A 27,656-nucleotide genomic window follows, 5' to 3' on the forward strand; every position below is an offset into this window, starting at 1 on the left:
CACTTTGGCAAGTGGCAGGTGGGGACACTTTTCTTCCGTCATTTCTTCTCAGTGACTTCCCGCTCAAGGTAACCCTGCGTAATGGAGCACATTTGGGGTAGTATATTCTGTTCTCCTCCGGGTATGGGCAATGACACATGCGAAGATGTCCTCTTCACTAACATGGCCCATTAGTGATCCAGGAGTCTACTGATAAGCGATGAGAATTTAAAACCACATTATATGAAGCTGGAGAGGTGGCTCAGTGAGAGAAGGTGCTTGCTGCCAAGCCTGATGACCTGAGTTCGATCCCCGAGGCTCACCTGGAGGAAGAAGAGGAATGTTTCGCCACAAGCTGTCTTCTGATTTCCATATGCACAATACGACATGAGTGTGTACATGCACACACGCATGCAATAATAAATAAATGGGCTAAAACTTAAATAATACTGCATGGTATTAGGACACTAAAACATTTATTTTCAGCCCTCTCTGAATGTAACTTTGTTTACTGGGAACTCCTCTGTAGGTGCAGGACTTTTGACAAAATAGTAGGAAAATATCAAAAGGAAAGGAGAATTTGCCAAACTAATTTCTGAAAAGGATACATGGAGGTATCAAAAGATCTTTAACACTCCTTTTCCCATGCATGTTCTCCACTGTGGTATCATTAACCATCCGCATGACCAGCGTGAAGTCTCTCTGCTTTTCTACAAAGCTTCTTAAAGTGTCTTCTGGAACTTGCTTCCTTAACCTGATGCCCTGGCAGTCACACAACATGACATGAGCCGTAGGTTTTCAGATAGAAGTAGGGATTGATTTATTACCTCCTTAATCAATTGAATTGGGCAAACATACAGCATGATACAGAATAGGACCCAACACCGTAACAGAGTTCCGATGTCCCAGCCATTGCACACATGTCTATGAGACAGTATTTATTTACACAGTGAAATATATCGGAGAAACAAAATGTGTCATGTGCTTTGGCAAATATGGTCATTCGAATGTTAAATCCTGGCATAGTAGACGATGGTGCCAGATGCTCATCTTGTGCTGCCAGGAGTTTCTCATGTTGTGAAGCACCCATTGAATGAAAAATAATGTGTCTTGTTCAGTCAGTTCTTCAAGACAGACAACATGTAGTCAGTTCGGATTTCCTGCTAGGCCACAAGGTTGTGCTGTTACTGTGCCAAGTGGGGACTCCAGGGCGGTCCTTAGAGTAGATGTTGTGTGGCAATGGATACAGGACCCCATCTCCCATTCTTACAAAGGACGAACTTGGATGACATCGGCCTTGGACGCATTGGTTCTGTCGCTGTCATCGACAGACAGGGAGTCATCACTGGTGATGATAAAGATGATGGAAGAGGAGTTAAAGGTCACTTTCTTCTTTGGCCTGTCCCCGTCTTTCTGTGACATCACGATGGGCCTGATCTGCATCTCGCTCTCAGCTGCTGGCAGGTTTTTAGCAGGCCGCTGGCATCTCAGCAGTCGGAAGCACAAGAGCTGTAGAAGGGACCTCCGAAACTGCAGAGAAAAGTGGAGCAATAAAGCCAATTAAAAGTGATCCTTAATCTGGAGTAAAATTGAAGACAACTAGTTGAGATTCTCTCTCTCTCTCTCTCTCTCTCTCTCTCTCTCTCTCTCTCTCTCTGTGTGTGTGTGTGTGTGTACACATGTATACACCTATGCACATGGATGCTAAAGCCAATCTCAGGTGACATACATCTTGTCTTTTGAGGTAGGGGCCTGAGGCTTGCCTCTTAGGCTAGGCTGGCTAGCCAGCGAGCCCACAGTGGCCCACATACGTCCATCTTCTCAGCGCTGGATTACAGACACCACCACAGCTGGCTTTGTTTGTATGTGCCGGAGACTGAACTCAGGTCCTCTGACTTATCATTTCCACAGCCCCACCCCCTTTCTCATTAGATGGCATGGGATGAAGTCACCCAGTAATGCTCAGCTCTACCAAAGTCCCCCATTGATGTTTGATTTTTTATGTACTACAATTCTTGTTCACTAGATAAAAAAAAGAATACTCTAATCCTTTGTGGCATCCATGGTTCCAATGTACATGAACCTTCTCTGAGGGCAGCTTGACCTTCAGATTTAAGGAATTCAGCTGTTAAATACTCAGTGAGCAGCCCCTGAGTGATGACTACTGGGCTGAGATCTGGAGGCACTACTCACAGCAGAGAAGGGCTTCTTCTGTGTTTCTGAGACCTCTCGGGTTTCCTCCCTGCTCTTCTGCTTCTACAAGAGCCTGAGTGACCAAGGTTCAAACAGACAAGCACCACAAAGTACAGGGGACATTTACTGACTGCACAGAAAACAACCTGTCATGAGGTATTGCGCCATCTACAGTCTCTGGCCTCATAACAGATATTGCTGCTTTGTCACTGGGCTAAAAGGCTGAGATGTTTGCTAAGCATTAAGTCAACTGCAGCCAACAGAGCATCCTCATGCCAAGTCAACATGTTAGCCTTTGTACAGAGTATCCGTATGCCAAGTCAACATGTTAGCCTTTGTACAGAGTATCCGTATGCCAAGTCAACATGTTAGCCTTTGTACAGAGTATCCTCATGCCAAGTCAACATGTTAGCCTTTGTACAGAGTATCCGTGTGCCAAGTTAACATGTTATCCTTTTTGTTTAATGCAGGGGCTTTCGCAGGTCAGAAAACACCAATAAAGAGATACATTGATTTCTAGGTTCTATAGTGTCCCCACCAACTATATGCAGGGCACATTTAGCTTACATTAATATTTTAAAACAACAATCGATGATGTACTCAGCAAATCACCATTTTACAAGTCAAGTTCAGTGCTCGAGATACATTGCTGTTGGCGTTGAGCGAAGTCTGTAGGCTAGAATGCTTCCTCACAATCAGCTCCTTATGGGAAGAAGGACTCCCACTTGCTTCTGTCAGTCTGTTGTGTTGCTCAGGATTACTGTGTAAAGTGGACTAATGGGAGTCAGAATCATCAGGACCCTTGGAGCTCATCAGAAATGCAGAGTGCCAGGAAGCCAGACATTGTGAATCAGAAGGGACACTTTAAAACTATACTTTCAGATTTGGTGAAATCATATTCACGTTTAGAAGCTTTGATTCATAATTCATTGGCTGGAAGAAAAGGCACAAACAAATGCTTTTTGGTGAGTGCATTAAGTTTTGCCTACTGTGCCAGTGGTGTTTCGTTTCATAATCTATAAGTGAAGTATGGGATAAAGTTATTGTCTGTTTTGTTTTGAAGACATTGGGTGGAACCTGCATACTATTCTAATTTTTAATTATTATTTGAGTGATAATAATTATTATTTTATTAGTAGTATGTACAAACTATTTTCTTGTAAACTAACTATTAAGAAGTATTGCTTAACAATTACTATACATATATTGGTAGATTTTATAACTGCTTTTTTCCTTTGGGAATATTCTACATATCTTCTTAAATCTTTGATTTTTTAAATTTCTTTCTTAAAAGACTCTTTATTTTATTATTTATGTATGTATATGGTGTGTGTGTGTGTGTGAACACATGTGTGTTAATACCTGCAGAGGCCAGAAGAGGGCATTGGATTCCCTGGAGCCAAAATTACAGCAACTGTGAACCACCTGACATGGGACTCAAAATCTAGTCCACTAGAAGAGGAACAGGCACCCTTAACCTCTGAGCCATCTCCCCAGCACACTAATACAAAATTCTTAAGTTGGGATTTTGTTTCTTTAGATTTATTTTATCCTTGATACTGTTCTAAGTTGTCATACCACATAAAATCTATTTCTTTTTTTTAAACACTTAATTTTATTTTAGGTACATTGGTGTGAGGGTTTCAGATTCCTTGGGCCCAGAGTTACAGAGAGTTGTGAGCTGCCATGTGGGTGCTGGGAATTGAACCCGGATCCTCTGGAAAAGCAGCCAGTACTCTTAACCGCCAAGCCATCTCTCCAGCCCATGAAACCTATTTCTATTTGTTCCCCGGGGTGAAAGCAAGTCAATTCCAGAGCTTACCTTTCTGATCATGAAGATATAGATAACTGGATTGTACACAGTGCTCGATTTAGCAAAGAGATAAGCAACAATAGACACGGTTGGGGTGACCAGGTGTCCGTAGCCATTAACCACCAAGAAGCGGGTCACAATATAAGGCATCCAGCAGGTGAGAAAGACGAAGGCCATCAAAAAGCTCATTTTGGCCACTTTCTTTTCATATCTTAAGATCTTGATCACTTGGATTGTCTGGAGATCTTCGACACAGCGTAGCTGTAGGGGGTGAAGAAAGGATGGACTTTTCTTTTTAAGCAGATAAGCAGTCACCCTGTGTGTCCTGCCTTCATGGAAAGAGACAGGAGACGGACTGACTTCTGACCTGTAGCTTGACCTAGCCTTTCTCTCTTCTGGGCTTCAGTTCCTTCAACTAAAACCTACTGTGTTTGATCTAAATAGCTTCTGAGGACATTCGGGGGGGGGGGTGAGAAAGGGGGAAGCAGGGGGAGAAGAAGCAGGATGGGCACACACACCCACAGCACATGTGTGGAGCTCAGAAGACAACATCCGGTGTAGCTTCCCACCTTCCACCTTGTCTGAGATGAGATTGGGTTTCTCTGGCCTGTTTCTAGAGACTCTCCTGTCTCTGCCTCTTATCCTGCTATAGAACCGCTGGTGTCACAGATACATATCACTTCACTGTGCCTGGGTTTGCATAGATTCTACAGATTCAAAAGCAGTCCCTCATACTTAAACAGCAATTGCTTTACTGACTGAACCATCTCACAAGCTCCCTTTAATGGTTTTTAACTTACTTAATACAGCTAAGATACATTATTTTATCTAGATCTTCAAATCCCTAAAACACAGCCTAAAAGGCTTGTGGTCAAATGGAAACAATCTCTTCATGACTGAGGAAACTGTTTTGCCCAAAGCACTGATTCATAAATTCTCCAACCAGATAACGGACTTATGCCATGCCAGACATGCCAAAGAGAGAAGCCTGCAACTCGCGATGCAGGCAAGTTACTTGCATGAGGTGCTCTGCTAAGGTAATGACATAGGCTGACGTCAAAGCTCATTTTTAATCTCTTTCCCTGTTTTCAGTCTTTCCCTTGCATCCACTCCCTTGTCTCTCCCTGACACACAGCAGTTAGGACATTTCACACAGCTGAAATTAAAGGTGACGTGCAGCTGTGCCTCCGGTGCCCGTCATTGCAGCCTCCTTCTGCCTGGTCCCCAACGTGTTCCAGTCCTTCCCAGCTCTACTAGTCTCCGACAAGTGGGTTCATGTGATCATATGGAAATTATAACCTTTCCCCCTCGGAATTCTTAACTTTTGAGAGTGCTGCATAATGTAAGTTTGGGGGCTGGTATTGTCTGTTTGCCTTTTGCTTGTTGCTTTTGGTTAAAGAGGATGGTGTACGGAAAGCCAGTGTCATCCCTCAGTGACCTGCTTGAGGAATGATTCACAGTGCTAAGTTCTACCAAACGTTAAGTCCCGTTGAGTCTTTCAACCCTGGGTAAATAACTGATCATATAGGGAGAGTTTGGTTCTTTTCACATCAAATGATGGAGGTGGGGATGGTTTGGAGAGGGACATCTGCAGCCTTCAACTCACCATTCGAACGGAGTACAGAATGTGACCGTAGCAATGGCCTATGATGCCCATGGGTACCACCAGGCAGCCAAGAAACAAGAAGAGCACGAAGGAGGAGTCGTTGGCGTCCTTGGATTTCCAATCCACTGTACAGCCCAGTCCATGTATGTCCAGGATGTATCTGTTCCAGCCTAGGAGAGGTGCTCCTGCCCATGCCAAGGAGTAGAGCCAGATATAGGTAATGGCCCTCCAGGCCCAGGAGAAGTTGATCACTCTGGAATGTACCACACGGATATAACGTTCATAGGCCAGCACAGTGAGGGTGGTAATGGAGACAAACCCTGCAAGAAGAGAAAGAGAAGTAAGGTGAACAGGGAGACATCACAGGAAAATGACACATTCCACCAGAAACACTATACAGAGAATCTGGGGCCAATAGGAAGCTTGAGAAACAGCAAGAGATTTGGAGGGATGGCAAACCAGGCTCCCCAGGAAAATCAACTGGAAAGGTATTTACCTACGGAAAAAAAAATGTAGAATCAAAACAAAATGTGGATTGTAGGACAAAGATCAAAGCCCTAAAGTCAGCCCTACACCCAAGGATGTAGCTTCAGCACAAAGTTCTGCCAAAGAGAAAGGGTAGAAAAAAAGCACGTGGTCCCAGCATTCACCCCGCCTCTCTGCTGTGTCACATGACTGGAGGACCCGCCAGGATAGGAGCTGCTGTTTTTCACCACACCTTCCACACCAAGACATTGAAAAACCCCCCAAAACCACCAGCCCAAATAAGCCCTTCTTTCCTTTAAAATGTTTTGCCAAGGGTTTTGTCACAGTAACCGGCGCAGCCTATGAGCAGACCTTGGAAAGAGGCCATGCTACTGTAGGGCCACACTGACCTGTTATTAGACAGGCAGAGAATTCCTTTATATTAGTACTTCAGTCCAGCAGAGTTCCCCATTACTTGACAGTGGCCTACTCAAATTGCTGTCTGTCTGACCATGGACGGGTTTTAGGTATGTCCTCTGAATGGACCTTTAGGGGAAAATTCCCAACTGATGCCTATGTGTGGGTTGGTGTGTTGAACTCTGGTAAATGAGGCTTGGTAGCAAGTGCTTTTACCTGCTGAGCTGTCTGACCGGCCTTCAATAGCAATTTGAAATGGTATTCATTTCTTTTGTATTTCCATCTACACTTTAAACTACCCTGTGCCATAATCCTGGAAGCCCCCTCCTTCCTCACTGGCCACACTCCACAGTCAGATTGACTTTTAATTGAGAAGGGGACGGAGCAGGCCTTTGTAAAGAGGGAGAAGGGGTGACAGAGGAAAGCAGTGTCTGAGGGACTGGCAGATCACCAGGGAAGAATGCAAAGGGGACAGAGAACGGAGAACCAGATACTTGGAAACAAGAACAGTGGAGCCGCTGGAAGGTCTGGGGACCCTCGGATTCCACCAAGTCAACTCTCAGTGGAGCTGCGCACACCGTGCCTACACTGCCAGCCGCTGGAGCTGGCAGCTTTGATAAATGCTGACGACAATCTCTTAGCGTGCAGGACACAGCTGTGCAAACAACTGCAGGAGCGAGGTAGGCGCTAAACAGGGGAGCCTGGACCTAGGAGGGCAAGGGGGCGGGGCTTCCTCAGCCTGGGAAATACTGGGATGGGCTATAAGAGAAGCGCGTTTTGAACAGTTGAGTGTGAAGAGTTTGTGAGCTGACGGGAATGTGAACACAAAGCAAAGCTGGGGAGATGGAACTGTGGGTAAAGCGATGGCTGCACAAGTGTCGGGACCTGAGTTCTGATCCCTGCGACCCACAGAAAAGTGGGTTCAGTAACACGATCTGCAAAGACAGTCCTTCTATAGTGAGATGGGAGGTGTGGACAAGAGACTTCCTGGAAGCTCGTGGGCCAGCTAGGTTGGTATGGGAAATGGTGAACAAGACACCCTGTCTCAAAGGCTGAAGGCAAGGACCTGCACCTGGGCTTGTCCTCTGATATGCGTGTACCCATACTCATGCATAAGAACACACACACCCCATGCACACAAAAAAATAAAAATATGCAAACCTACGCTGTAAAAGAGGAATTCAAATGCTAATTCTCTGCATGAGAATGAGTTAAAGAATTCTTTGACATACAGCTTGGTTACACATTCATTTACAGCATTCACCAACAAACATACAATATACACACAGCATGCTAGGTCCCGTGCTAGACAATAAGATAAAAATTATAAACAGAAATAATTACAAAAGGATATGATAAATTCTATAATAAAGGAATATGTTTGAGGCTACAGTACTACATTAAATTCCATCTTATTTTCAGAATTACCCATCTGACCCCATGAAAATTCACATATCTGGTAAAAAAAAAAAGGTGTCTCAGTGTGTGTGTGTGTGTGTGTGTGTGTAAGTTCAGCTTCATATAGAACATGAATGAACTTGGTAAAATGATAATGGATAAAGTGTTTTTGTATGCTCAGGATAAATTTGCTTCAGATTGGTGCAGAGTGAGCAGAAAGCACAGAAATGAAGAATGCTTTTAAGCTTTGATGCATGCTGAGAACCAAGAACCACAAGAACCAAGCTATTTCCTATTTTGGCCACTAGATGGTCACATCGAGTAGCGTATTTCTAGATGTAGGCTGGATAACTGGTAAAGTAGGACAACCCCCCCCCCCCCCCCCCCCCCACAGCAGAATTTAAAAATTCCGCCAGGGTCAGCACTTCTCTGGACATCAAGGCTGCACTCAGAGCACTCAGAGCCTTCTGCCTAGCAAGTGTGTCGCTTTAAATTAGCCAGTTAGAGGTGGGATCACTCAGAATGACGCACAGGACCTCGTTCCAGTTGGATTAAAAATCCGGTGGGGCTTCTGCTGGATGTGCTTCTCTGCCTGACGAAGCAGCCCGCTAAAGAAGTAAAACTGTTTACCTGGCAAACACACTTTAAGTCTTGTGATCATTTCAGTGAGATCCCGGGCCCTTTTCTAACAACCACTCATATTTGCTCATTAAGGAATAGAGGTACATTAAATATGTTTGAAAACATGCATTTGCTAGATTAAGCAAGGCGGCTGTTCTTTGACACTTTGTTTATAGAATCTATTTGTGGCAGAAGCTTCCTCACTCCTCCACCAACTTAAGGTATTGATTCCAACCTACTAACACAGAGAAGTGGATACTTACAGTGTGTCAGGGATGGTTCCCAGCAGTCGCTGGTATGTTTCATTTAAGCCTCTCAGTGGATAACTCATGTAGAAAGTACTGTTACCATTGCTGTTTATAAATAAGAAAACTGTAGCAAACTGACAAGTATCTTACTGACTGGCTTCAGACCCTAATAAGCAACCGAGTCAGTGTTCAAACCCCACAGCGCTTGCTTCCACAGTGCAAGTTGGGAATCGTCATTTGTCTGCAAGTGAAGCACACTGTTCAGGAAGGAGATTTCATCTGCTCACTGCTGACTACCTATGTTCCATCACCGTGTTTACCTTTGATATCAGAAGGTCCTTTTGTACGCTCAGCGTTTTCTAAGCTGCTGAAACGATCAGTTTCCATTGAAGCAGGAAAGGCAGTTCCCCAAACACCAAAACGATGGCTGCTTTTGGTTTACCTCTTTTAGGTTTAAAAAGAAAAGTCCTAGTGTATGAGTTCCTCTTTCATGTCCATTTTCCACCCTTTCTCAAATTCTATTGTCAACCATTTCTTCTAAATCACAAATCATTCTGGGTAGCAATCTATAACTCCTGTTCCGGGGGCTCAGACATTGTCTTCTGACCTCTGAGAGCATCAGGCACACACATCACGGTGTGCATGCATATATGCAGGTAAAAATGCATCCAAATAAAAAATTTTATTTAAAAAAACCTATTTCAAATAAGCAACTTAAACAGATCTACTGTTCACTGCCCAGTAGAAATAGAGCCACTCCGTGCCTGTGGTGACTTAGGTCGTGGCAGCTGCCAGTGGAAGCCATCTCCCCAGAAAACAGCCACTCAGCCAGGCAGTGCTCATGCCCATCCGGGGGCCCAGGGTCCATGGCTCCCATCCCACACTTCAGACATCTGCTGCTGTTCCTGTTCTTGGTCTCGCTGCCCTTCACTAGTGCTGCCTGTGGTTTTGTCCACTAAGTATGGTAATCTTTTAAAGGAAGGAAGGGTAAGTGGTTGTTGATACAGCTGGTGAAACAAGGGGTGTGGATACCCCGGGCTCCCTGTGGTGGTAGCTTGGAAGACACACCAGTTTCTCTTTCCATGACCTCATCCTGCTATTTAGGTCTTCCGATAGCAGATCTCACTGCTCTCTGACCCTTCTGGTTGCCACTTAGCTCTTTGTCCTTCTGTAGCTCCACTTGGACAGAAGCCCGAACTTTAGACGATTTACCTAGACCCTGAGTTGACAGTCCTTTAGTTCCTTCCTCCTTCTTTCCAGGTAATTGCTAGTCTGGGCAACTGGAGCTGAGGGAAAGATCCCTATTAGAAGCTGCTCTGCTTTGTTCCTGCTTCCCAGAGGGTGCCCGACTCTACGTGAAGAATATGCAGAATGCATGTCGAGTCTGAAGTCACAGGATCTTGCTTGATTGAAAACCCAGGTCATCTAGCTGCTGACCCGGGGCCTTTTTTGGATTGTTTTCCTTGAAAGATTTGTCCACAGAAAGTTGCTGTGCTCAAGAGGCAAGCTGAAGGTCTCTTGAAATCCATGAAAACAAACCTTATGAATGAATTGTGGAACCTTCTGGGTGCAACACATCTAGTTTCCAAATATATTCAAGCATGCTAGATTACTAATTTGGTACCAAGGGAGCAAAATCTGAGATAGATCAAACAAGCAAATTAAAAATATTAGGGAGACCTTCAGGCCTATGGCTCAATGGTGGGGTGCTTTCCTAGCACCACAGAAAGAAGTAGAAAGCATAAGGGAATTGAGAATACCTAATTATATTTCCATTCAATCACTTTATAATTTACAAAACTCTCAAGAGAGCCAGGTTGTACAGCAGATGGTAGCAACACTATTTAAAGTGACTTTCTATTATCTTGCTGTGACTCAACTAGAGACTACCCAGCTAGCCCGAGGGACCAGGCCATTTTTCTAAGAATGAAGAGATGAAGATGTGTGTGTCTGTTTGTAATTAATTGACTAGAAAATGTAAGCTACCCAGGATCATAAATGCGAATGGAGAGAGAAGATAAAAACCCTATGGGATATTGATATATAGACCGGGAAGTAAGACACAGGGACAAAGCGTCTGTGCTTACAGCATTCATTGGTCAGGTGACTGTGTAGGAAGTTTAATGTGAAATCCATCTTGGTGACTCGGTGGGGATTTGGGGTAGGCAAGAAGATCATTTCCTCCAATGTTTTGGTCATAGTGAATCGTCAACGGCAAAGGAAAGAAGACAAACAGAAAAACTGGCAGCTAAGGAGGGAACTTTATAATTGTTTTGTCCAAGGGCACAAAGCAAAGCTAGCAGGGGTCAGAGCAAGGCTGGCTCCAGAACCACTCTCGCTTATAAGCTCCTCTTGCTCACCGCCAAGGGACGATTTATCTTTCCTTTTCCATGAACAACTTACGTTCTTGGAGCAGTGGTCTTTCCTTCACCAGAACAGAGTTTACACCCCCAGCCCTTCGTAGAGCTAGTGTGTGTCTCCCAGGAGGCAGTCTCAAATGCTGACTCCAACACTCAGCCCATGAAAACACGAATTTAGTCTAAAAGGTTCCTCATTCTGACTCTCAGACCAAAGGATGCAGGCTGGTTTGGATAAATTTCTAATCTCCCTTAGTGTGATCTCATGGGAGTTCTACCACAGGCCCACTCATTAGGCAGACAGACAACGATACAGAGTCTTTCTGTATCACCCTGTGTCACAACTGCAGACCACCTTTGACTGTGTCATCTGTCCCCAACCGTCTCCACACTCAACTGTTTCCATCACGGTTCTCACCTGCTCTGGCAGGGCAATGGTACCACTCCGTCCTCCTGTCTGAGCAGCACCCTCGCTGGAGACATATCTTAGGAGTTTAGCCTTCTATGGGATGACTGTGCAAGGGGCTTTCACATGCATGGCAGGTCATCAGCCGTTTTCTTTTCTCACTGAGTCATATTATTTTGGTTGCCTCCAGATTTTGATGGTGTTGGGGAGGTTTTTCATCCTAAGAATTATTCTGAACCTTGAAAATCTTAAGTGTATTTTCAGTAGAGAACACACACACACACACACACACACACACACACACACACACACCTATCATTTACCTGCCTGCCCATCTATCTAGAAGATGGGCTCAAGTGGGTATAATTTAAAATACAGTTGAGGATGGTGATTGCCAGTTGCCGGGAACGATCCAGAAAGAAAGCAAACGTCTATGGATGAGGGACACAGTCATGCTCTGTGCTTCCTGCGCATCTGTGTGGTAGTGGGTTCAGTTTCGTGGCCTCACAGCGGGGAGTGTAACAGAGTTTTAGCACGAGCAATGTCTTGGAAAGCAGCATTGATGCTCAGTGTCACGGCCTCTAGCACCCAGTCTTTGGGTATGTGGGATAGCGGGAAAAACAGTGGAGGGAGGCGGGAGTCAGGGTCCTTGGGAAGCATCGGTTAAAGCGTGGTAGGGGTTGGCAAGGTCCAAAGGTGTTGGATACTATTTATGAGGGGAGGCTGCAGAGGGCACAGTGAGGAGGAGGTCAGTATTGGACAAGATCTGGAAATACAAAGCCCATAAAGAAGTGAGCTGTGGGGACCATCCACCCTTCTTGCGGCAACTTTGGCAGAGATATAAGCTAAGGTGAGATGCGCTTCTGGAACGGAGGGTTTGCCGAGTGTGGATCCTGAGTGGTTTGTCAGTGGTGTGTTTCTATATTGTTTTCTCTTTGAGTTCACGTTGTAGACCGTTGGATCTCCTGCAGTTTATCCCTCACCTGACAGTGGAGCAGGGACAGACAATTTAACACTGATTGAGTTCTGCATCCTCTACATTCTGTGTGATCTTGAATGGGTTAGCTGTCTGGAACTTTTATTTCATTAACTATTAATAAAACAGAGGAAATAATGCTATCTAGAAATCCCATAGAACTGGATTGAAAATTGAATTCATTAGTACTCACAAAGCACTCATAATACCACCTGACCAATAGTATGTAAGACTAATATGTTGGGGAGGGATGTTACAATCCATCTAGCTATATGTTTTACATATATCAACAATGCTTTAAGATAAACTGCTAGTAATGTTACATGAGCAACTGTACAGTATGTGAAAGTTTCAATACACTGTACCAAAACAGCCACCAGAAATAAAAATCCCCGGCAACATATCAGATATTCATGTTATTCCTTCTTTATATGGCACAGTACACAACCTGCCTCTATCCACTCAATGATCTCTGGATGCCTACTGATTCTCGATGCCAGAGAGGTGCCTGGTGATTTCTAAAGATCTTCCTGTCAGTTTCACACCTACCTTTCAGGCTGGGTCTATCAGTGTGGTCTTGTGAACAGACATCTCCAACACTAAAGCATTTGTTTACTGAACCTCTGCAGGGGCCACACTGGAATTTCCCTTGGCTTCTATAGTTCTCTCCCGTACTATTTGTGTACCATGTTTCTTCCTCTAATCAGGAAAAAGCAAGCGGATTGAGATACATAACTGGAAGTCCAAAGTGATGCAGTCTCCAGGCCTAAGTGCCCAACAGAAAATGAATATGAACCCTGTACCCTGGCTCTGAAATAGTCCCATCAGGACAGTGCGTCTCCTTTCCTATAGCAGGCTGCGTTCAGTAAGAACCTACTCTGGGACAGTTATAAAGGTACTGGCCATCCTTGTCTTCAATCCTTGAGCTTTCAATAAGCCTATGAAGGGAAAAATCTACTTAGGAATCTTAACAGCTCAGAACTAATGGGAGGATAGGAGCTCATGTCAAGTCAAACAAGGACTTCGTTTCTACCCTGCTTCTGGCAGCGAATGCTTTCCCTTGTATCGTCCCATGGAAATCCTTTTCAACCTTCAGGTCCAGACCAAATGCCTTCTCATTTGTGAGACCTTCCCAGATCTCCCTACAAGAAACTTCCCGGTACATTCATTGACCTATGCCTATCTTTCCAGTCGTCGTTACAGCCTGATATAATATAGTGGCTAACTGTGTGACTGTGTCAGCCCCAATAGACCGAGAACTGCACTGCTTACCTTTCCATGATGCTGGGAGTTAAGTCTGCCTTATCACCACGTGGAAACATCAGTGCTTACCGTCACAGGGCTTCTTAAAAAAAATAATATTGGGAGGAGATGAGAACAGTTCCTGGAAGGTATGCAGTTCCTGGTGTCCCTGAACTGGATCTGACCCCTCTCTGGAGGTAGAGCATCTAGCAGCCATAGCACGTGAGTTACAGTATCAGATGGGCAGAGTTTGGAGCACACTCCTGCCCCCTACCACTTACCAGCTGTGTCATGTTCCTCAAATTCCCTGCCTTCAAAGTGTCAGTCTTCCTCTGCAAAAGGAGGCCAATCGAAACAACTACCCTGGGATGTTAATGACGATTAAACAAAAGATAAGAAGAACTTACAGGAGTACCTGGGATACAGTAAGTGTTTGTTGTCATCCATACTCTTAAAATTTAACCCAGGATAACCAGTCAGTGCATGTTGGTTGTCTTGGAACCTCCGCATCCAGCTGTGGTACAGTCTCAAGGGTTTTCTCTGTGTTAAGAATACACACTCCATCACAATTAGATGTCTCCTGCAGTTAACTCCTTCTATTAACTGCCAATCTGCAGCACTGTCTCAAAACCTGGTAACCACTGTCAAAGCAACTGCAGCCCCATTGTGGGCAATGTATTTAGTTTACTGATGGCTCCTCTAAAATTCACAGGATCCTGTCAGATGCATGTAATAAGAACTTTCACACAACACCCTTTCAAGAGCAATTTAAAATATGCTATTTTATATTAGTCTGGGGGCACTTATTTTTCTGAAGCATATGAAAAAAAATCCTTATTTCTAATTGTCTTGTAACTATTCTATTTCTTGGAAATATTTTTTTAAATCTATGGAACTTCTAAATTCATATCAGAAGATTAGAGGTGGGTGCGGAGGATTAACTGATTCTCTTCAGTTTTTGCATGATCCGAAATCTCCAGAAGGAAGTCGCTGTTGGTTCATAATGTAAGGGAGATGGGTGGGCACAGGGGATATATAAGAAGTGGTCCAGTAAAAAGTGCTAGGATTCCTGCTGATAATGACATGGTACAGAGGACAAGTGACCTAGTTAGAAATCCTGAGGACAACAGGCAGATGTTGGGGACACAGACAGATGAGATCCCTTCAGATATTCATCTGTTCTGGGCTCCTCGGTCTCGGCGGCAGTGATGTCTGTGCTGGGCAAACCACCTGTGAGGGGGCCACCTTGCCACTGTATGAGGATAGTACCCCTACCTCGGCCTCACTACACACTACATGCTGGAAGCTTCCCCTTTCCCATTTTGACATCAAAGACTCCCGACATCCCCCATTGCCTCCTGCAGGGTGGATGTCTTGGTTTGAGAATCACTGCCCTAATGGTAGGAAATTAATAAAAGTATTAACGGAACATCTTAAAATTAAAATTTGTACTGTCTTAAAAATGGTCTTATTGGTTCACTCTAGGCTAACCCTAAAATAGGAAAATTCATAATTACTGGTTACCTCCCGGATCTTCAGCAAGACATTCTGGGATACTTTTTCTTTATGATGTATAAGGTCTGAGAGTTATTCAAAAGGTTTAACTATGAGCTTACAAACAAAAATGCTAACTGACAAAGAACACTTTAACTATGTTGGCATATTAGTATATTTGAGATGAATAAAAGAACAAGTAAGTTTCAAAAGATGGAGGGCTTTAGCTATATGGCATTCAGTGACGTGGGACATGGTGGTGCACACCTATAATCTCAGAACTTGGAAGGTGGAGAGTCACAAGTTCAGGATCATTCCTAGTTACACAGTAAGTTCAAGGTCAGCTTAGGCTAGAAGACCCTGCTTCGAAAAGCCAAAACCAAGTATGAAACCTTCTGTGTGGATGTCTCCAAGTTATTTCCTGTGAACTATAAAGTACTTGAAGACGCCATGTCCTTCTGACTGAACTATGAGTGCCTACATTCGTGACACCTCGTCAGCCACACTCTCCACCGTTCTTCCTCTTGTGGGCATGCCTCTGAAGTAGTTATAAGGAGTGTAAAAAGGATTAAATATATGTCCAGCAACAGCAAAAGCTAAAATCACAGGACAACAGCAAGAATGATATATGTAAAGACCTTGATAGCTTGCCTGGCTTGCACGACACCCTGGGTTTGGTTTCCAGCACCCACAAATCAGGCGTGTGCCACCACACACCTGCAATCACAACAGAGACAGGAGGATCAGAGTTCGTCATTTGAAATCCAAGATCATACTCAGCAAGTTCAAAGACAGCCTGGTTCTATGAAATCTTGTCTCAAAAACAAAAACAGTAATAATAAAGGTTAAAAGAAAAACCGCTGAGATGGTTCGGTGGATAAGGGGCCTGCCTTTCACAAGCCCAATGACCTCATTTCAATTTCTGGAAACTTGGTACTGGAAGGAGGGGCAGACAAGCTGCCCTCTGACCTCCACAAGTGTACTGCAGCAGCCCCCATCCCAAATAAATACGTAAGTGCAAATTAAGACAGAGCCAATGGAACAGGACTTCAACCAGATCCGCCACCAAGACAACTAGGTCTGAGCCTCAACAGGGCACTATTTTTGGTACCCAGAATGCTTCACACTCCACTTCTGTCCTTTGGTCCCTCGACACTCAGGGCCTTGTGCTTTGGGTTCCGTTTCTTGTACTTCCTCTTCCCCAGGCAAGACAACGCTGAGAATGTTAGATGGAATGGATTCCTGCAACTGTTGACTGACCCAGTTTTTACAAACTGCTGCTCTAAAAAGTTTACAAAATAAAATTGGAAAAAAATGCCGTGTATCACAAGTCAGAGGGTGGTTTTAGTTTTAAGACTGAGGTAAGGGTGGTGAGTAGAAAATGTCATAAATGCTTGTTAGAAAGAAGAACACCTTACCTTAGGGCAAGCATTCCAGCAGGCTTCTTGGGTAGACATATTTTTATCCCCTAAATTGACTGATGCCAACTCATAATCACATTAGATGTTTGGCTGATGCCAGTTATATGGCTTCGGATCCCTCAAGCTGACTGAAGAAAGTATTGGCCTGAGTCCATAGTCCCTAAGTGTGTCCTCGGCTAAGGACGCCCAGCAACTGCTCAGTGGACACCTGTGAACTGACCTCATCACCGTGGCTCTCAGACTTAATCTCCACGGTAACGATGACTTTAGGTTTGGATTAGTAATTCTCATTCTCTCTATCTCTTGAGACAGGATATCTACATAGCCCAGGTTATATAGTCCAGGTTGGACTCAAACTTATAGCAATTCTCCTACCTCAGTCTCCCAAGTTTTGGGATTACAGGCATGCACCATCACGCTGGGCCATGAAAGATCTTCACACTGACGAACTGGAATGCACCTACTATTTCTCTACTTAGTTTTAAATGTCAGACAACTGAGAAAAGACACGAAAGATTGAAGTCCATCTTCATCAAGAGTTTCTTCTTAAGAAATATTGCAAAAACTTTCAGCCACACATTTTTGGAGATTATCAACTTTAACAGTTAGAAATGTATTTAGCTTAAAGGAGAATTTATATGTTTTTAAGAAACAGTATCATTTCATCAATCAAGCAAGCCATTTCACCAATTAATCTTTTATTGTTATTGCACACATCAATATTTTACAGAAATATTGTAAGGAGATTAAGTATTAACCTGCAATTACATGCCTTCTGATTTCTTCCAGTATAGAGATCCAAATTTTTATACAAATGCAATCAGCACGCAATAATTTCTGTTGCAAACTAACATCTTTTTGAGTCTCAAACTCTTTCCATACAGTCTTACATGTACCATTTAACTTTCTGTAAGGTCACTATGGCATCAACAACACACCAAAATTTATCCATTTCTTAGCAGTTTTTTAAAAAGTATAAATGGAATTTCTAAAACATATTTTTAGAAGTAGCTTTATTTATTTATTTGTTCATTATGAGGGTACTTTCCTGGGCACGTGCTACTCAAAGAGATGTCAAGAATCAGTTATGGAAGACTGGTTAATCTCTTAAATAGTTCTTCAGAATGACCACAAATACTTGGTGCTATTGCATGAAGACTCATGCAGAATGAAAAATCCACTTACTAGTAGGGATGCAGGCAAAGCTGCTTTAATATCTATTTTAATGCACATTAATTTGAGGATCAAAAAATTTATTTTTACTTTCTTATTCCTCTTTGCAACCTATCACTTTATACCCACACAAGAAGAGCAGAAAGCCTAAAGAATTTGCACCCACTTAAAAAAAATAAAATAAAATAAAATAAAATAAAATAAAAAACAAGTTGGACAGTGGTGGTACATGCCTTTAATTCCAGCACTTGGGAATTTGAGGCTAGACTGGTCTACAGGGCAAGTTCCAGGACAGCCAGGGCTACACAGAGAACCATATCTCAAAAAATAAGGTAAATAACAAATAAATAAAACACCCATGCAATAGAAACAGCTTTTTAATTCCACCTTCTCTCCTTATTTTGTATCTAGCTTTTCATTTTAATTTTAGTTGATCTACTTTGTCAATGTTCACTTGCCAGAACATTCCTTGGCATTATTACTGGGGTAAAAATTGTATTCTTATTACTTTTATGGTCAACATATGATTAACAAACAAATGGCAGTGTGGGATGAAAAGAGGCCCTGAAACCTATCTCCATACTGACCCAGTCTTCCTGTGAGCAGCTTGTAAATACTTCTTTCCTGGTAGCTGATCAGTCTTAACTTCTTTGAACTCAGCACCACAGAACATTTAGATGGGTGGTAGGTATATCATGCCTTAAGGACTTAGAGGGCAAAGCCCTGTATTTTTCCCCTCTAAAATTGAAGATGTGTTTCCTCGCTTACTTTCTTGCATAATTTATCACAGTTCTCTCAAATTACATGAAGCATAAGGTTGACATCACCAATGATACTGTAATAACTATCAGTTACATACAAATGCCACATGCTGGAATTATTTTGGATAAGGGTTCTTATGCATTATCCAACTTAATATTCACAGTAATTTTGTTAAATATTATGTCTATTCCATAGATGGTAAATGAAAGCCAAAAGTGATTGTTTTGAGATCAAATGAGTAATAAATGACCTGTGGTCTCCCTGTGTTTATAGCATTTCCTTCAAGCCAAGACATCTCTCATAGAAGCACACTCATATATTAAATTTAGCCCCTTCATTAAAGCTTTTATTTATCTTTCTTAAATTACTCTAATATAGCTACAAACTTTTTAAAGACACTTGTATATACCAGTATCAATATGTTTTAAAATCCCATCACTGTTGGAATCTAGATATGAGATTTCAAAAAACTATGTACCCTGCAACTTGTGAACTTCTCTTCTGTTCATAGATCACATATGGTCAAACAGGTTTAGAGAATTATAAAGCCATGGAAAAAGAGTATGTTTGCTCTGGTTTCTTTCTATAACTTTACTTTGTATTTTTATCCCACTGACATTTTTTTCAGCCACATACAGATAAAAAGGAGTACCAAGGCTGTCCATTTCTGCTTAAGAAATGGTTCACACATGTTTTCCCAATAGAAATTCAAGTTAAGTTTTAAGTAGTTGCTTATCATGCTATGAAATGCCCACAAAATCATTAGTAAACATAGTTAAAGCAAATGAAATTGTCTAGTTAGTGCAGGTAGCATCATGGGCTCTGTTCATGCTGATGCACAGCTACTATACTGGACACAGCTGTCTCATTCTCAGTCACTGGAAGTAATTGTTTCTGTTGGTTGTTACCTCTTCGGGCAACATTTTACTCTACAGCTTTTCCCTAGCTAGAATGGGAGATTTTGTCTGACTTTTAGTGTGGAGCCCTAATTGAGTCAAAATGTAATTGATGAAAGGCAGCATTTATGATTCCTAAACACCTGAGAACTTCCAATAAGCCCATTCTAACTTGTTAGAAAGTTAAGTAATATCCCTTATATTTCTTAAATACCTTTTGCTCATTTGCCTCACTTCCACTTATTGCTCTGTGCTCATTTAAAGTAATACATTCACTTTTTTAGTTTAGGAAACAAAAAACAAAAACAACCTTGTGTCCCTCCCCCCCCCTCCGCTTTGGCCTATTCTAATCCTAACTTCTATTACATTCAGCTCTGTCTTTTCTAGTGTCTGTTTATCTTTTACAACTCTGCCCCCTTCTTTTAACGTCTTCTGAACAGACTGTGGTGCTGACAAACCTTATGAAGTGGGTTTGAATTACTCTCACCTCCATTTTATCTATCTTAGACTTGTTTTTCTCTTAATTGCTACTTTAAGGATAGTTCAGGTTATTTCATTTGTTCTGCTGGGTTTAATACTTAAGATCTACACAATATTATGGATTTATTATATTAAAAAACCAACACCAAGACCAACGGATGGCTTCCTCCTCTCAGTGCCCTGTCATTCACTTAAACGTCTTGGCTCGCTTTCCTCACTAACGGGCAGCAAGAGTATACTCAGACCACACTAGTCTACTCACTAGTAGTGCCTCTTCTCACAGCAGAGGGCTTTCCCTGCTGGCGTGCAGCAGCTGGTTCTGGAGGGAGAGCATCCCTCCCGTTCTCAGGGTAACAGACTGTAGTAAAAGAGACATTGTGTCAGTTACCAAGTTTATAAAGCAGTGCAGCCAACCAGGAGTCATGCTTCACCCTGAGAAACCTGGATGGGGAAACCTCTAACTTTATAGGCATCTATAACCCCACGTTAAGATGCGCCACTATTCCTTCTTGGGAAATCCTTTCTGGAATATTCTCAACACCTATCCTGAAGAACCTTTTCCTAGGGTAACTTATTAATTGATGCTAGCCTCAGTTAACTGTTAGATGTTCTCTTAAGTGTTAGTGTTAGCGCTATAGAAATTTTCTGAATAAATCCGGTCCCTTTAATTTTTCTGTAATATACTTCTTTTTTGGGATAGGTAGGGGGTTTGGTTTTGTTTTGAAATGAGACTCAACACCATAGCCCAGACTGGACTGGACTTTACAGGAGTCCTCTTGCCTCAACTTCCTACATTACAGCATTGCATGAATAAGCCACCAAGCCCTGATTGCAGTCTATCTCTTATATATGAGCTTCTTTGACTCCTAAGAGGCACTCTTTCTGCAAAGTAGCAGGGCACGCCAGGCTCACTGACTCCTTAGTCACAAAGGTCAAGAAGGTAAAATCACATGTAAATATCAATCCCAAGACACAGGACCATGGCCACGCTTCTAACAGACAGTTGTGTTTTATCAAATGAGCACTTGTACCAGCTGCTACTCCTACTACCAGCTCCATGTGTTCACACGATATACAAAGAGCTCACATGATTAGGACTTACGTGCTCCTCTATGCATCTGAGGTGGTAGCAACAGTAGTAGCTGCAGCAGTAACTACAATAGTCCTTGGACATTAGTTTTGTGTAGACAATGATAAAACCTGAACACAGTAGCAAGCGCGATATTACCTAGTAAGATAAACAAAGTTGCCACTGCGGGACCCAAAAGTAAAAGAAAGCTAACTACACTCGAAGATTCTGGATTCCTGGAGCCAGTTCAGAACCAAAAAGGCTGAGTCACCACAAATCAGTTAGTGGCTGACAGATTAGCAGAGCTATTAGGTACCCGGTGTCTTAGTATTGAAGACATGTCAACAGCACTTATCACAAATGGCAGCTGTCTTTCAAATGACGCTATTTTGAGGTCAGGATGAAAATATTTCCAGTCTGCTTTAATTTCGAAGGTGGCATGGGCTTTGCAAGTTCTTGTTGTCTCTGGGGTATCGAGCTTGGCAGTAAGTGTAATACTGACTCCAGGATTGTCTGGTTGCTAACTCTCACCCTCAAAGATAATGTCTTCTGGATTTGGTGGAGGGGGGCAGAACTCTTCACTGGGAAAGATCTCCTGGAACAGTGCTTCCGCCTGCTTGACGGCATGCTCATTCCCCAGTCCACAGTCAGGCCCAGAGCAGATGTACACGTTGGGAGGCAAGCCACGGTACGAGCTTCGGCTCACCCCTGAGGAATCTCTCATGTTAAAATAAAGAGCCCACAAGAGTCTCGGTTTTCTGAGTTCTTCCTGGTCTTCTGCTTCTGTAAAAGGGATGAATAACTGCTTCACCACGGGTTCCAAGTCTTCCCTGGCTGTTTTTGAAGAGACACAAGTCAGGTGGACCAGATAGCTGTCCTTCATGCACGTCATGGTTGACGGGCATAACTCCATGACCCTGACGGAACCGGTTCCTGGCTCCAGCGGAGGCACTGTCAGAATGGAAACCTGCTGGTCTGAATCTGTCTCCAGGATGGACCGGTCTGTGATGAGCACGGCCCTCGAGATCTGCTGATACTGCACATTTGAACACGCTTCCTTAGAAAGGTAACTGTCTCCCACAATGAAATAGCTGGCACTTATTCTCTGACCAAAGTGGTCTATGATTCCTTTACATCTTCCGGAGTCTTTATCAACTACAAGGCATTGGACTTTATGGCGAAGACAATAGATTCCACCAAACACGGCACACATCCTGCAGAAACACTGGGGAATTTCTCCTTGGCCATATAAAGGGAATATAAAGGGAGTGTTGCCAAACCGTCCAAGACACTGAAGGAAGGTTTTGGTTGCTTTAAGGCCATCTAATGTAGTGCAGGAAGACTCTGATGTCATTGCAATTGAGTGCAGTATGAAATGCTGGAGGCTGGGCGTTAACTGTTTAGTTTTTAGGTACTCAGAAAAAGAACATTCTTTGAAATCTTGGTATTCGTCAGAATGTTGTTCATAGTCTAGACAGAATGTGAGGAATTTCATTAGCATCCTCTTTTCAACCATAGTGAGCCCTTTACTATTGAAGACATCTGCTCTGGAGCAAGGCACCTGTTCCACTTTCCCTTCCCGAAATGCAAGGATTCTAGTGACGTTCTTAAATTCTGCATAACGACTAACATTTGATTTGATTAGAAGATCAATCAATGATCCTTGAGAATACAGCAGCTTTGATACCAAGTCAATATTAAATCTCCGGCTCTCCTTAATCATTTGAGGGTATGTAATCCTGCTTCTCTTTGGTTGTTCAGTGTTGTCTTCTACATGAAGTGTGTCTTCATCTTTATCTCCATCTGAAACTGCCTGGGTACCAGTTTCGTCTTCACGGTCCTTTTCTTTCTCCAGTGAGTTCTCTGCAGCAACTGGGGATGATGAAGGCTCTCTATCACTTCTCTCTGGATGTTCACAAGGTGCTTCGTGGCTTGAAAAGTACGCCGGGTGCCTTTCTTTGGGCAAGCCTGCAGAATCCAGAGAATCAGCCAGGGTAGCAGATGCCTCTGAGAAAGGACTTCTCTGCAGAGCATCGGTCTTTTGAGTGCTGTCCCCAACATCCTGGCTGACATAACAGAAGACTTCTGTGTGCTGAATGGTTCCATCCTTCCTGCAAAGGGCGACGGCTTCTTCAGTGTCATGGATCAGGTCTTGCCACGAGGCGGTCATGTCTTCCTCGCTGTCATGGCTCTGTTGACAGTCCTTCAGCCAGGACAGCAAACCTGTAAAGCTGAAACTTGCCCAGTTCCCTCCGTAGTAACTTCTTGAGTCAACATGCAGAACTCTCTGTCCACTTCTCGAACATGCAGCTGCCAGGATGGACTCGGGCAAACCTGTCCCTACTATAATCACATCAAACTCTGTGGGAAGCTTGTCTGCCATCTTAGGAGCTGAAGCTTCAGGTCACAGCTGATGAAGGAACTCAGTACGGACCTAGGCCGAGGACTCCTCTGAGGTATTTATTCTGTAATAAAATCTCTACTTGCGATCTTCATTCAGAAAGACTGAACTTGCAAGTCCTAAGCTGTTTAACAGTTACAATTTAAACATTTAAGAAAAAAAAGTCAGGAGCATGGAAAACACGAGAAAGGCATGAAATCCTATCTGAGAACACTCAAATGGATGTATCCTTTTCATGTCTGCACTTCCCCTTAGCGGTAAAGGTTACCACGCATCACATATGCATTTGTGGCTGGAACTCTTCTCTGAAAGAAGAAAATTCAAGAAAAGAACACAATTGTAAATAATAGAAAAGCAATTTCATGCAACAGCAATTTCAATCCACTGGAGCCTGACTTGTTAATGTGGATACAAACCTCTACCCAAAGAAGTCATTAAATGCCTTCCCACAGGTCTCCTAAGCTCTTGAAAATGAACAGAAGATACTTTGTACATCTTCCCCCAAAGTAGTGAAACAGATACAATAGCCCACAAAAAATAAAAAATTAATAATATTATACAATTACTTTATGGTTAATAAAATATTTGGACAACATTGAAAGCTTAGACTAAAAAAATATGTGGCTTTACAGTGTTTATGGAAACATACTAGGCTGAGTGATAATGTCAATAATGGGGAATATTGCCAGTGTCAGGAAAGTCTGTAGGTAATCCCAGTCAGCTGTATAGAAGATTTTACAACCTTAACCACCCTAAGGATCTTGCAGCAGATACATGAGACATCTAGATATTACAAGAGAATTAATTCAATAACTGACATTTAATATATGCAAGTACATGAAAGAACAGCCCGAGGGGAAATAGCCTTGTAACATTTTCTATACTAAAGTCCATGTATAAGTTAAAAAGTTTCCTATATTAAAACATTTTAACATAAATAATATCTATTTATAACATCTAAATAAGGAAACATTTACATTTTGCCAGTCTGTCTCTGCAACCATGAATCTCTTTCTAAACAGGTTCTTGTTTCTAAAGAAGCAATGGAAAAGGACTCCCCTAAACCCTTCCATCATATGCTGGTTATATCCATGTGGTGCTGGGTGTGCTGGAGGCTGTCCCTTGGATATACTCACCTGGACGTCTGCAGGCTAACACATTTTCACACCTCATTGCCAGCCTTTTCCTGGCTCATCATGCACAGTAGCAGTAAGTGTTCCTAGGCCTCTCTACTTTTCACTACTGTTACATATGCTGGCATCTAGATGCAGATACACGGAAGAGACTAGTAATTCTGATATTCATAAAACAAGCCGCTCTCCTGGAATTGACACGAACTTTACAAGGTTGCTGGTCTGACATGTCAGTTTAACTGATACAGCGATCCCAACAAGCCCAGCTGGTAGTAACCTCTGACCAAGATTATCAGGAATTCTACTTATATTTAGCCTTCTTTGAGAAGCCAGGACCAGAGCCCAGGATAAAGCCACTGCCTGGTCTACTTGTGCATATATGCAAGAACATGTGAATTACTCTCCCTTCTTCTAGTAGGGTATAAAGAGGGAGACAGAACCTATGAGGACATCCAAAGTATAAGCATTTACTTCCTCTAGGCATAGAAGGGAACAAAGCTGAGGCTGGCGGGGTGGGGTGAAGCGGGTTACAGGCACTAAGTAAGTACTTTCTGAACTACAGATGTCAAAGGGGTCTTCAAAAAACACAAAGTAAATAGGACAGATGACCTTAACCACAGTCAGCTCGATAGTGGATCACAAAGATGGGGAAACTGGCAGTCTGGGAGAGTGAATGACTTGGGAAAGCACAGACGATGAAGTAGCCACAGGGGCCCAACAGACCAGCGGTGCAGCCTCACCAAAGCTCTGCAGCAAGCTTCAGCCTTGAAAAACTTCCTCTCCTTTAGTACTCAGGATTGACTAGTCCTGGCTTAGGGATAGAAAGGGAAGCATTTTCCCTGTCTCCATCAAGAAGCATGCTCCGGGAGAAGAAACGATCTTTGCCAAGAACACTGTGAGTTCTGCCGTAACCTCACTCTTCTCCAGGAGGTAACTGATTCCCAGTCCTCTAACCCTAGACCATCTACCTCAGGTTTCAGGGTGGGAACAGAAGCCATGGTTCAAAGCACTGATAAATGCCCTGGGTAAAGCACCAGGGTGGATGCTTCTAGAAGTCTTAAAAAATTTCTTCTGATGGTGACAGCTCCCGGTGGGAAGAAAGGAGAAGGAAGGATACTGGAAGTGGAGATTGGCAGAGCATGGCGGGGGAACAGGATGCTGAAAACCACACTAAAAAACTGAACCCATTCTTGTTTTCACACTGCCGGCTGGACACCACAGCACAGAAACATATTTCACAGAAGAAAGAACTGTCATGTCTGTGAATAAACACCTGTCGCCTATCCCAGGGCCTCTGAGAGCCAGGCCTGACTGACACACGTCACCTTCTTAAAGACTAATCCACCTGAAAGACCCTCCCGACCAACGTTTTTAGTTAACACAGAGAATAACCACACAGTCAGCCTACATTATCACTGATGTCCTCTCACGGTCCCTCCTCAAGTTTTAGTATTTTTTAAAATGGAAATCCTTAGATTAATGTTTATTAGGGGAAGAGACTAGAGAAAGTATCGGAATTATCAATCAGTGAAATAAATAAAACTGTAACTTCCAAATTTTCTTTGCTTTAAAATTTCAAAAAAAGGAATCATGACAATAACACTTAGGATTATGTTTGTCACACATAAGCTGGCAAATAAAAATATCCATGATGTTACATAGATGTTTTTCTCTAAGATCTGCCAAGATAAAGACAGTAGTCAATTACCGGTGTGTTTTAAGATTTGAAAAGGGGGACTTTAAGACTTAAGAAATACCCAATTCTATTTTAAATCTCTGTATAAACAAAATTCTTAGAACACACACATACACACACCCCACATCAAACACACACACACACACACACACACACACACACACACACACACCAGTAATTTCCCAAGCTTAAAATACTGAGTTAGTCAAGCGCCAACCTGTCAATTTTCAATATAAATCTTCAAGAGATCAACAAGTTCTACTTTAATTAAACGTACTGGCTGCCCAGATAATTAATTAGTCACACCAATGAGTTGGACTTCTGAGCCATTTGTAACCTCGGGTGTGACAGAACTTATGTAGAGGAAATACAATTAAAAATGTCATACAGTCTCACTCCCTAGGAAGCATTAAACGATTTATAATTGCTAGCAAATGGAAGGGTGGGGGAAATACACCGTTATTTAGGCTTCTACGTGTCACTCTGAGAAACAAATACTAAATACGTGATTAAAGCTCTCCTTGTCCCTTCTCCACTTTTCAAGGGTTGACTTTTTTCTTGTGTCTCTTGACTCTACAGGCCCTCATTTCTCTCCCACCTTGTGCAGACCAGTAAAAACAGAATAGAGATGAGAAGATACAAGCTGGCCAGCGGCAGGGAGACTTTCAGAACTGCTGCATCTGCATTGGGAGTTGCGGATAACGACTGGCTGGAAGGACCCAGAGGAGGAGGGAAACGGGGAGTTGGGAAAAGAAGATCGGCTGAAAGGGAAGATCCCGGGGGATGAGAGAGGCCGGGAGTTAGGGGTGATGACTGGCTAGAAAGGAGGATCCAAGGGAGGACGAAAGCCCAGAGCTGCTGTACCCAGGGAAAGTTGGGAGGCGAGGAGGACGCGTCCCGGGCAACTCACCGAAGAGGCTGCCGCTAAACCCGTCCCACGCGCAGCCCACAGCGTCCCACACCCAGCCGTTCCGCAGGCACGACGCGAAGGTGAAGGTGACGCCGAACAGGGACACCAGCAGGTCGCCCAGGCTGAGGTTGACCAGGAAGAGGTGGGTGGGCGTGCGCAGCCGCGGAAACTTGGAGTAGAGCAGCAGCACCAGCAGGTTGCCGCCGACGCCCAGCAGCGCGAGGCCGCCAAGCAGCAGCGCCAGGCGCTCGTACGCCGTGGGGCTGAAGAGCGGCGCGGGGCTCCGTGTGCCCGCAGGCGCTGCGCCCTCGGCGCCCGCCCCGTCCTCCCAATATCCCTGGCCGCCGCTGCGGTTCCCCGAGTACATGGCCCGACGCCGGCGCGCTAGGCTGGCGAGGGCTCGGTGAGCCGGCGGCCCGCGGCGGCGAACGAGGTGGCGCTCGCGCTCAGCCGCCCGCTCGGGCCATAGTGCCCCGGTGCCGCGCCGGGCCCGCCCAGCC

General features: G+C 43.5%; 2 protein-coding genes across 3 annotated transcripts; both read right to left on the reverse strand.

Annotated features, from left to right (window-relative positions):
- Positions 1 to 770: 770 nt before the first annotated feature.
- On the reverse strand, positions 771 to 27,656 carry Opn3 (opsin 3). 2 transcript variants are annotated; one of them, XM_075989219.1, is made up of 4 exons: positions 27,157 to 27,656; positions 5,592 to 5,911; positions 3,995 to 4,246; positions 771 to 1,509 (listed from the first exon to the last, which is right to left on the reverse strand). In XM_075989219.1, the coding sequence occupies exons 1-4, from the start codon at positions 27,521 to 27,523 to the stop codon at positions 1,246 to 1,248; spliced, it is 1,203 nt and encodes a 400-aa protein (XP_075845334.1). In that variant the 5' UTR covers positions 27,524 to 27,656; the 3' UTR covers positions 771 to 1,245. The 2 variants fall into 2 exon arrangements, with proteins under 2 accessions (XP_075845334.1, XP_075845335.1); XM_075989220.1 differs by lacking the exons at positions 771 to 1,509; positions 3,995 to 4,246; positions 5,592 to 5,911 and adding an exon at positions 23,587 to 23,722.
- Chml (CHM like Rab escort protein) lies at positions 17,324 to 23,400 on the reverse strand. Its single transcript, XM_075989213.1, has one exon. The coding sequence runs from the start codon at positions 23,397 to 23,399 to the stop codon at positions 21,537 to 21,539; it is 1,863 nt and encodes a 620-aa protein (XP_075845328.1). The 5' UTR covers position 23,400; the 3' UTR covers positions 17,324 to 21,536.

Source organism: Microtus pennsylvanicus, chromosome 10 (assembly GCF_037038515.1).
Source record: "Microtus pennsylvanicus isolate mMicPen1 chromosome 10, mMicPen1.hap1, whole genome shotgun sequence".
NCBI classification, from domain to species: domain Eukaryota; kingdom Metazoa; phylum Chordata; class Mammalia; order Rodentia; family Cricetidae; genus Microtus; species Microtus pennsylvanicus.

Bases quoted from the DNA above. Each gene is read 5' to 3' on its own strand.
- Chml (XM_075989213.1), bottom strand. From the start codon at position 23,399: ATGGCAGACAAGCTTCCCACAGAGTTTGATGTGATTATAGTAGGGACA.
- Opn3 (XM_075989219.1), bottom strand. From the start codon at position 27,523: ATGTACTCGGGGAACCGCAGCGGCGGCCAGGGATATTGGGAGGACGGG. The intron at 4,247-5,591 runs GTGAGTTGAAGG...CACCCCCTACAG, and splicing joins TTCTGTACTCCGTTCGAATG to CTACGCTGTGTCGAAGATCT. The intron at 1,510-3,994 runs GTAAGCTCTGGA...TTTTCTCTGCAG, and splicing joins ATATCTTCATGATCAGAAAG to TTTCGGAGGTCCCTTCTACA.